A 10,749-nucleotide genomic window follows, 5' to 3' on the forward strand; every position below is an offset into this window, starting at 1 on the left:
TTGACAGAGAGTGCTGGGGTGGATTTTAATTTTTTTGTCAAGCTAGTCCGTCAAAATAAAACATTTATACGATTATGTTTTTTAACATATAAGTTGAAGCGAGACAAAGTCTCCTGAGATTTGAATCCGACTCAATGGGATTTAGGCTTTCTGGGCCGCCGAGCGCCCCCTGGAGGAGTAAACGTTATTTCATGTCACATCGGTCATTCCACCCGTTTTAGTTCAATGGTCCAATCACAGCGCGTTTCAGGCTTTTCCACGTTGCAGATGTTAAGTAATGTGTTTCTGCTTGGTGGGAGTCTTGCAAAAAAAATCGACCATACACATAGAAGTCTATATTCAACAACAAATTGCAAAGGTAGACATTTCAGTTTAGTCTACAAAATAGGCTTTTTGTTAATAATAAGTAATAGCTATACAGGAAAAACATTAACATTAACTGCAATGTCATCGAGCAATTCAACTGCTGGTGTTCCTAAATGGGAATATCGTGCTCGTTTTCTGCTGTGTTTTCTGGGGTTAGTTCTTTCGATTTATGCGCTGCACGTCGAGCTGTCCCGGGAGAGAAATCCCGAGTACCGCGCGATGTGCGACCTGGGCGACTCTGTTAGTTGCTCAAAGGTCTTCACCTCCAGGTAGGCTAAACACTTCTGCTTATTTCATTCGTTTTGTTATTACGAAGCTGACTCCATGTAATTCGTGTTTTTGCACTAATGACAAACTATTGCTTGCGATGTAACTGGCAGTTATTGATAGGCTAGTATGCGATATCCCTCCCATACACTGTGATTTTACTTCTACATAATTAAATGCTGTACTGCACTAATGTCAGTCATTGTTGTCTGTTAACCTCTCTGCAACGTTTATGAAATATTCAAATAATAACTAACAATGAAAAATGTGAAAGAAAAATAAATCATTAGGAAAAGTTCTGTATAAGTTCTTAATAGGTTTTCACAAAAACCTGCAATGTTCTGGGAAGGTTAGATTATGGTTTAAAAAATAAAACTTAAACATAGCCACCAGAGAATGTTCTATTTAAGCTCTTTTTAGGTTGTCCCAAAAAAACTTCCCTGCAATGTTCTATGCAGGTTAGTTTATGGTTATAAAAAATAGAACCCGAAAATAACCATTAGAAAACGTTCTGTATAAGTTCTTTTTAGGTTGTCACACAAAAACCTCCCTGCAACATTAGTTCACTTTCAAGTTGGTCACTTTGATGCTGCATCAGTAGCTGATGCTATGGGAGCTTCTCTCAGGAGTGACGATCTTTGAAACTCTATAACATCACGCCAATTCCAATTGCGTTTTGTGCTCCGCCCCTTTGTGTGTGTCGCTGCGGGGATATAAACCAGAGCACAACGCCACATTGGCAGAATTTGTCTCTTCAGGGTCGTGGGTACATCTCTCCTGCTCTGGAACCCATATCAATGATTTGTTGTTTGGATCTGCCCCCTTTACAGCAAGTGTATCATTGGCGTTTCAGGCTCATTATTTATGGTGGGGCACAAACAATCACTTAACCCAACATGCCAGGGGGTGTGTTAACCAAAAATTAACACACGTCATTTACCAATTTTTGAAACATGGACAAATAATCCCAAATACTGTCCATAATTTTTAATGGATAAAAAAGAAACAAGAAAATGATTTGAACCTATTGCATCAGTTTTGACTTCACTCTCTCTCACACACACACTCCCACTGTGACTGTGTGCCCTGTTTATTCCCTGGTATTAAGATGGGTTAAGATGCATAATAACAGGCATTCTGACTATTTACCATTTACACCTGGAAATATGCATCTCCTTCCACTATATTCCTAATGTATGCACGAGGAAGGCACATGAGGACACGTGGAGGGTTTGCAGAGGATTGTCACCGGCCCAAGCCGTGCATGTCTCTCCTCTCCTCTGGCGATAAGAGTTTGAGAATGATTTGTTGCAGGCTTGAACCTTGTATCTCCCCTCTTCTCCATCTCTAGCGGCATCCCCTGTTCAGAATATGCACGTGGCAATTTGTGGCTCGCTCCGGCAGGCTGCTATCATTCACATTGAGTGGTGGTGAGGATGTCAGGGATATTTTCTCCCTGTATTTTCATTAGTGAAAACTCTGAGACTGAGTTGCTGGGAGTTTTTCGCTTAAGCTTAAAATAAATAAATAAATAATAAACGGCTCTGAGTTTTGCAGCCAGTGCCATTTTTCCTGCACAAGCAGATTATTATGACTTCACATTCTCCTTATTCAGTGAGAGTTCAGGCCTCTGGCACTGCCGCCTTTGCGGTGCTTGTGAAACACGAATTGCCGCTCTGGCCACCAAGGTTTCCGCCCAGGAAATTAGCAGGTCTATGGGGGGCCTGGTGTCTGTGGAGTGACACCCCTGGCTAATTTAGTCAGACATTCGCTTTTCGCTTTCCCAACTGTTGTGAGCTGGGAAAAAGAGCATAACATCTCCTCTGTAGCACAGGATGGTTTTGCACTGTTTTTACTTTTGTTGATGGCATGGCAGAAGGCACCTCTATGTTGCCTAGCAGCCCTCTTGCTTTCCCCGCTGTTGCGAGCCAGGAACAAGTTTGCGGCGTGACACTGGTCACTTAACTGCCTGTTTTGCTATTTTTAGTGAAGTACCAGAAGACTCCAATGTCACAACACAATGACTTAAGAAATGTTTTCAAATACTTAAGAGGTCTGGGCAGAATAAAACACCTCTGTGTCCCCAGTGCAGCCCTCTCGCTTTCCCTGCCATCACAAACTGGAAAAAAGTTGGAGCCATGGTACATGTCACTTTCAGTGCCTGTTTTACTGTTGGTGGTGATGTGTCAGAACACTGCTGTCTTGCAACATGGGGATTAAAGGCGTACGCCCAATAAATGCCTAAAACTGTGCCCGTTGACGAGCCGGGAACAAGTTTTGGCATATTGCAGGTCACTTCGGTGCCTGTTTTTACTATTGTTGGTGACGTGCCAGAAGGCTGCAGTGTTACAACATGAAAAAAACAACTTGTTGTGTATGCGTGAGGCATTCATACTTTTTAAACCCTTTGGAGTGGGTTCTTCCACATTCTTATTTTATTTTTTTGGGGTCTTTTTTATAGGACAGTAGAGTTGAGAGAGAGGGGGGGAGTTGGATCAGGATATGACCCACGTTGGACTCAAACCTGGGTCCCCGTGAGCAAACAGCTCTTATATGTCTTGAACACTGCAGCACAGCCCACTGCACTGATGGTTCTTCCACATTATTAGGGCAATGTACTCGCTTTCGCCACAGTTATATGCCAGGAACGAGAATATTATCCCTGTCTTGTTACTGTTGTATTGCCAGTCGGGCAGGGTGACCAGGTTGACTGACACAGATGAACCCCTGTGCCCAATGGTGGGGGTTTTCAGCTGGGTACTGAGCACAGTCAAGTGGCTATGTGCTTTAGTTCGTGAGGCAGCTGCCTCACTTCAACAGTGTTCTGTCCTTCTCCGTAAGGTGCGGAATGCACAGATTTTTACATTTAGAGGTACAGCGTCTCCTCGCCAAAGATGTGATAGACCTGCTTGCGACCATAGAAAGGCTTCTACAGCTGTTCTTTCCTGTTGCAGAGATGGTTCGTGGCCCATGGCAAACACCGGACTTGAGGTGCTTGAACTGGACATTCACAAGTCTCTTTTCAAGATGGTTACTCAGAGATAGATTTTGACTCATTTCCATCCAATTTGTATCAATGGACATGTACATGTACAAAATAGCCCCTCGCCACAGGCCACTCTTGAGATTCACTTTCAGGGGGCTGGCCACCTAGTTCAAGGTCTTTCCCTTTGGCTTGTTCCTGGCTTCCCGCACATTTATCAAATATGTCATTCAGTGCTCACTCCACTGAGAATGCCATTGGTCCATTTCCCATGGAAAATTCATTTGAGGAGGGATCTGTTCTGACAAGCCCGAGGCATGATCTGGCATCCCCCACTGGGGTTTTGCAGACTTCATGTCTGGCCCCTGAATTGGGCTCATCTGGCACAATAGGATTGTCGCAGCGGGTGTTCGATACTATACTACAGGCCAGGGCCCCTCAAAAAGGCAGCTGTATGCCTTAAAATAGCAACTTCTTGCTGACTGGTGTACCTCCAGTGGTGAGGACCTTCTTGCAAGAGCACTTGGATGCAGGACTTCCATCAGCACTTAAAGTATACGTCGCTACCATAGCGAGCAGCTATGACCCCTTTGGGGTCTCAAAATACAGAGATATCCTTAATGAAAACCTGGTCCAGAGCGCTCAGGACCTCCGACTGGGCCGAAGGTTCACCTTCCAACAGGACAATGCAAGAGTGGCTTAGGGACAACTCTGTGAATGTCCTTGAGTGGCCCAGCCAGAGCCCAGACTTGAACCCAATAGAGCATCTCTGGAGAGACCTGAAAATCGCTGTTCACCGATGGTCCCCATCCAGCCTGACCAAGCTTAAGAGGATCTACAGAGAAGAATGCTGACGATCCCCAAATCCAGATGTGCAAGGCTTGTCGCATCATACCCAAAAAGACTTGAGTCTATAATCGATGCCAAAGTGTCTTCAACTAAGTACTGAGTTAAGGGTCTGAATACTTATGTCAATGCGGTATTTTAGTTTTTTCTTTTTAATAATTTTTTTCTTTGTCATTATGGGGTATGGTGTGTAGATTGATGTAAAAAAATAAATAATTTAAAGAATTTTAACATAAGGCTGCAACATAACAAAATGTGAAAAAAATGAAGGGGGCTGAATACTTTCTGAATGCACTGTATTTCATACATAATCGAAGAACGAACAGGTGTGACGACATTTAGAACAAAATATGGCCAAAAAGGTGTTTTTTCATTTGTTTTTGTGGTTTGTAACAGCTCACCTGGGCGAACTTTTAGGAAAAAAATTTACCGGCTGCTAAACACCTTCTTACTGCCATTGGCCCATGTCATCAATAGGTGTGACCTGAAGCTCCACCTACCTTGAGGCTGACAGCTAATTCTGTTTGTGTTGTTCAGTCAGTTAAAATCAGTTAACAAGAATAATCCGGCATGTAGCATATTTAGCGAGCTGGTGCAAATTTACCTACATCCGTATGATCTTCGCGTAGAGATATTTTCCATGACCATGTTCAAGACCAATTCTCTCAAGTGCCCATTCACTCATGTGCCATCTGCAGCTAAAGCCATTCACACATCTGCCCAAAGTAAGCCAATCACCTTTTGTTTTGTCTGTATTATGAACATTAACACTTTTATACACTTATCTTTGCAATAGTATCAATGTCATCATAAATTACAATAACAGAGTGTAATCGTTGCATATTATGGCTGCGTGTTAGCGCATCAACGTCATGAATTCACTGTGTAAACAAGACAAATTAAACATTTCCTGCTGCATATACAGTATATTTCTTTTAAATCATCATTGAGTGGTTAAAACAACTTCTTTTACTGACCTCATGTGAATTCTACTCAAAGAATGAGACATGAAGTCATTGATAACACATTCTAATGTCACATTAGTTAAGGTTTTACTGAGCCTACTCATATTTAAATCCTACTTCTAAATGCCTCCTACAGCGCTGTGGCGGGTGTCTGAATGTTCGGTTACAGTAAACCGTTGCTCGGCTGTGTAGACGTCTTTTTATCCCTGAGCGAAGAATGAAGAAGAACTTCTCCGGAAGTATATCGGGCCCTTAAAATCGCTTAGAGCACCTTTAATTCTTCTTAGAACTTGTGCATTATTTGAGCTAAGTCATCATGGCAACGAGTTGTAAAATTGAATATAACTTTACCCAGTTATATCCAATATTTAAAGGTTTGTAAGTGATTTTATCACACTCATGTTCTGATGCATATTGTTTATGTCTTGTGGCTATACCTTTGAAACAGTGAGTATTTTAACGTTTATGGATTGGCCCTGTTCACTTTTTATTATTTATTTTATTTTTTATTTTTTTTCCCCAATTTTGGAATGCCCAGTTCCCAATGTGCTTTTAAGTCCTTGTGGTTGCGTAGTGATTTGCCTCAGTCTGGGTGGTGGAAGATGAATCCCAGTTGCCTCTGTGTCTGAGACTGTCAACCTGCGCATCTTATCACGTGGCTTGTTGAGTGTGTTGCCACAGAGACATAGCTTGGCTTCACGCCATCCACCATGGCAACCACGCTCAACTCACCACATGCCCCACTGAGAACGAACCACATTATAGCAATCATGAGGAGTTTACCACGTGTGACTCTACCCTCCCTAGCAACCGGGCCAATTTGGTTGCTTAGGAGACCTGGCTGGAGTCACTCAGCGCGCCCTGGGATTTGAACTAGTGAGCTAGTGAACTCCAGGGGTGGTAGCCAGTGTATTTTACCACTGAGCTACCCAGGCCCCCTGGACCTGTTCAGGGGGCCTGTTCAGGGGGACTTTGATTGAATGTGTCTCATTGTAACCAGGGTTGGGGAGTAACGGAATACATGTAACAGGATTATGTATTTAAAATACAAAATATTAGTAACTTTATTTCACTACAGTTACAATTTAAATTGCTGGTAATCAGAATACAGTTACATTCAAAAACTATTTTGATTACTGAAGAGATTACTTTGTATTTTATTGTCATTTGTTTTATTTATTATTTAGTTTATTCAGTTGGAAAACATTTATCCATATAAATGATGCGACCAAGGAACATTTGAACAGTGGTGAAACACTTTCTTGTTATGTGTTACATTCATACGAGCAGACAGAGGGTGCTTTTACACTGTTTAAAAGGTGGATATGATGTCATAGATGAAAAAGATGTGGTTGTGTACACTCTTTGGGGTTTTAAAGTAAGTTTGGAGCAGCAGAAATAGATACCCTTGTGGAAATTGTTATGTAAACATTTAACTTTATGCTAAGCTAAAATCCTGTTTCTAGCCTTTTTACATGCATGTTACCAGCCACGATTTAAAAAAATGTTATCAAGAAATTCCACGTTCGATCATACATATATTTGATCAGAATATCAGAAAATGTATTTTTAGTGTAAGTGTATTTAGTTTTACTATACTGGCAGATGTTTTTTTGTTTTTTTTTTCACTTGCGATCAACTTGTTTAGAGTAAAAACAAGTGAAAAAAAATCTGCCAGTGCTGAAGAAGTAATCCAAAGGATTCAGATTACGTTACTGAACTTGAGTAATCTAACAGAATAAGTTACAAATTACATTTACAAATAATAACATTACAGCGTGTAATCTGAGGTGGAATACATTTTAAAAGTAACCCTCCCAACCCTGATTGTAACCCAGATTTAGCTTTTTTTAAAGAAAAGGAGGGACAAGATGAAATTATTTTTTATGGTAATCAACATTGTGCCACAAATAATGTCAGTTGAGTTTAACTTTTATTGAACCTGGAATATTCTTTGGTTACTGTAGTATAACCAAGGTTAATTTTCATAATGGATAGTTGTTGAATCGTGACCAGTGGCATGTACAGAAGAGGGGCTGCAGGGGTGCAAGCCCCTTTCATTCAAAATATTAAAGGTGTTCTTCTGGTCATCCAGAAAATGGGGGAAAAAATTATAATAAAAATAAAATTATTAGATAAAACTAAAATCTCTTAATAAGCTCACAATTACAGTTATAATGTGTCATTGTGAGATTTTTTTTTTTAAATGTGAAAGTATTAAAGAAAATTAGGCGGAAGTGCCTTTAACAGCGCAGTACGGCATATCGGGGGCGGATTTCAATCGCAAGTGATCCTCCCTATGCCCTACTTACTTTGAAGTGCCGTGCCCTTGAAGTGGGTACTCTGAAGGGAATATTGCATCATTGAATGAATGTACCCTTCGTTTAAAGTCTTGTGGAAGAGCCCTTCGTGAAAAGATTCATTATCTCACTTCCGTTTGAAACGAGCTTTCGAGGGGTGTCCCCTTCCCACAGCAGTGCCCTTCAAGGGAGAAAAATGCTGCTTGGAATTTGCCCCGGAACATTAAAGGGGCATTGCCTTAGGAGAGTAACAGGTCAGATAAAAAGGCCACTCTATGTATTGTATTGTTAGTTCATCAAAAGAATAAAACTTGATTGGTAACACATTTCCAACACTGCACACTTGCAGTGTAGACAGTTTTATTAATTATAAAGGGAGTGGTCGTACTTTGTTTCCCTTTCTTTTTTAGAAAAAAAATTCTATACATCTTTCATAGAATACTGTCATAAACTGATTCAGCCAAAACCAGTTTTTTTTTTTGTTTGTTTGTTTGTTTTTTTTTGTTAACTAATAAGCCATTAGACTAATCACTTCAAAAAAGTACAATTGTATACCATTTTTTGGACATGTACCATGGTAATTATTCAGAACCATGGTATTACTATCTTGACACCATTGTACAATGTTTCTGCCAAATTATTGGTGTATGGTCCTAAATATTAATGACAGAATACAGTAAAATAACATTATGTTAATATGAAAATAAATTAAGAGAAAGTACTATAAGAAGTGACAGTTCTCTAAACAGGATAATGAGGTCAGAGTGAAAGAAGCAGAGATGTCAGGATGAAGTGGGGGAGCAGAGATGAGAGAAAGTGATGTGAAGAGACAAGGAAAACATTAGAGCAATAACAAAAAAGCACTGTGCCGTTACCAGGTAAATACTATGTTACTGAATGTTTACTATATTCATATTTCATGATATAATAGTACTCCACGGTACTAAAAAATACCATGGCTTTACTATGGCAAAACGTGGCATACAAGTCAAAAACATGGCATTACCATGGATCATGCCTAAAAAAAAAAAAAACATTGTAATACCGTGGTGCTTTTTGTTATAAAATATAACAAAATAGGTTATTTGTGATAAAGGAAACAATGGAAAAATCTGGATATGTATATAGAAGAAAAATACTTCAATACTATAAAAGCAAAGAAATTAGTTTATTAAATAAGTACTATTCAGATGTACATGCATGTATATATTCTGAGATGCTATTCTTCTCACCACAATTGTACAGAGCGAATATCCGAGTTACTGTAGACTTTGTCAGTTCAAACCAGTCTGGCCATTCTCTGTTGACCTCTCTCATCAACAAGGCATGTCCGTCCACAGAACTGCTGCTTATTGGATGTTTTTTGTTTTTGGCACCATTCGGAGTAAATTCTAGAGACTGTTGTGTGTGAAAATCCCAGGTGATCAGCAGTTACAGAAATACTCAAACCAGCCCATCTGGCACCAACAGTCAACAATATATATATATATATATATATATATATATATATATATATATATATATTTATATAATATACACACACACACACACACACACACACACGCATAATCAGTTAACTTTTTTTATCCTTCTTCCCCTGTCCCTGCTGAGGTCTGTGCATGCCACTGATCGTGACTAACATTCTTGCAAGAAGCTCTTGACAATTTGAATGTTATTTTTATTTAACTATACATGTGTTTGCCATCAAACAACATTCTGCCAGCAAATACTGTTGCATGTTGTTTTGGCATGTTTATGCTAAGCCAACTTTAATGCTTTTCTTAGATGGGGACGTGGATTTGGGCTCGTGCAGATCTTCACTTCCAAAGACAGTGTTTTAAACCAGCCGAACAGTGTGTTGGGAATAATTTTCTATACACTGCAACTGGGTTTGGGTAAGTGTTGTTAGGCTTATTTCCTTTTTATTTATTTATTTATTTTTTACAGTTTACATGTTCTTTTCAAATGTAACTTTTATGGTCTTTGTCAACAGGTCAGCTAGTGTCCAGTAGAGCAGCATTCTTCCTTGTTATGTCATCTTGGGTGTCAGTGGCTGGCTCTTTGTATCTGGCTGCTATTCTTGCATTCGTATTGGGTGATTTCTGTATGGTGTGTGTATCGACCTACATCGTAAACTTTGCACTCCTCTACACCAACCTAAAGAGGAGGACAGGATTGGAGGGACAGGTGAAGATAGAAAAGAATGAATAAAGATCAGTATGTGTTTGCTTGAGTCACAGTGCCACAGTGTTACACTTTTAGGTGAAATCAACCTAAAAATGCCTCTGCATTTTATGTTGGGATATGAAAAAGAACTTTAATATAAATAAAATTACACACATCAGCTTTAAGAAGTGAACAAACTACTTCTTCACTGAAGTTATGATACAGTTACCACACAGCACGTTGTATGGCGTTGATAATCATGCCCTTTGTTTTTAATTTTATTTCCAGATTGTTACGTGTACATCACAAGTAAAATGTGAAACTGATTTCTGATCAAAATGTTTTTACAGCTGTATGTGTTTAATAAAGGAAGGTTATCCTTTAAATCCTGCTTGATTGTGATTGTGATCAACTGTATGCAGCTTGAGGTGCTATGTCATCATGTGTCCTCACTGTCCTGTAGGTGTTTTTGGTAACAGAGTACTTTTTAAGATATACTATATAATTTTCAGCATCTGGTCCATTGGGTCGGCTATAAATAAATACACATTCTTTAATAAATACATAAAATAAATATAACGAGGGGTCCACCTGTCACAGGGGGACGTAGGGCCCTCGCAAATTGTAGCCTAGCAAACTGGCAAACGTATCAGTTTTAAAGTGTGGTGCTAATATTGATTTGTGTAGACAGATGAGTGGGTGATTATTATACTAGGGTTCTGTATTTCAAACTACAGTAAAATTAATGTAAAATGCAATTTACTTCATACTGTATAATGATTTACAGTATATTGCATACAGTATATTAAAATACAGTATATTTTCTTCACAGCAAAATTATTTACGGTAGTTAATT

The 10,749-nt window shown here is 39.4% G+C and overlaps 1 protein-coding gene across 1 annotated transcript; it reads left to right on the top strand.

Annotated features, from left to right (window-relative positions):
• Window positions 1–262: 262 nt before the first annotated feature.
• Window positions 263–10,284, top strand: vkorc1 (vitamin K epoxide reductase complex, subunit 1). The gene is made up of 3 exons (XM_051666592.1): window positions 263–635; window positions 9,513–9,622; window positions 9,721–10,284. Exons 1-3 carry the CDS (start codon window positions 268–270, stop codon window positions 9,936–9,938), a joined length of 696 nt encoding a protein of 231 aa, XP_051522552.1. The 5' UTR covers window positions 263–267; the 3' UTR covers window positions 9,939–10,284.
• Window positions 10,285–10,749: the final 465 nt, after the last annotated feature.

Source organism: Myxocyprinus asiaticus, chromosome 32, assembly GCF_019703515.2.
Source record: "Myxocyprinus asiaticus isolate MX2 ecotype Aquarium Trade chromosome 32, UBuf_Myxa_2, whole genome shotgun sequence".
Lineage (NCBI taxonomy): Eukaryota > Metazoa > Chordata > Actinopteri > Cypriniformes > Catostomidae > Myxocyprinus > Myxocyprinus asiaticus.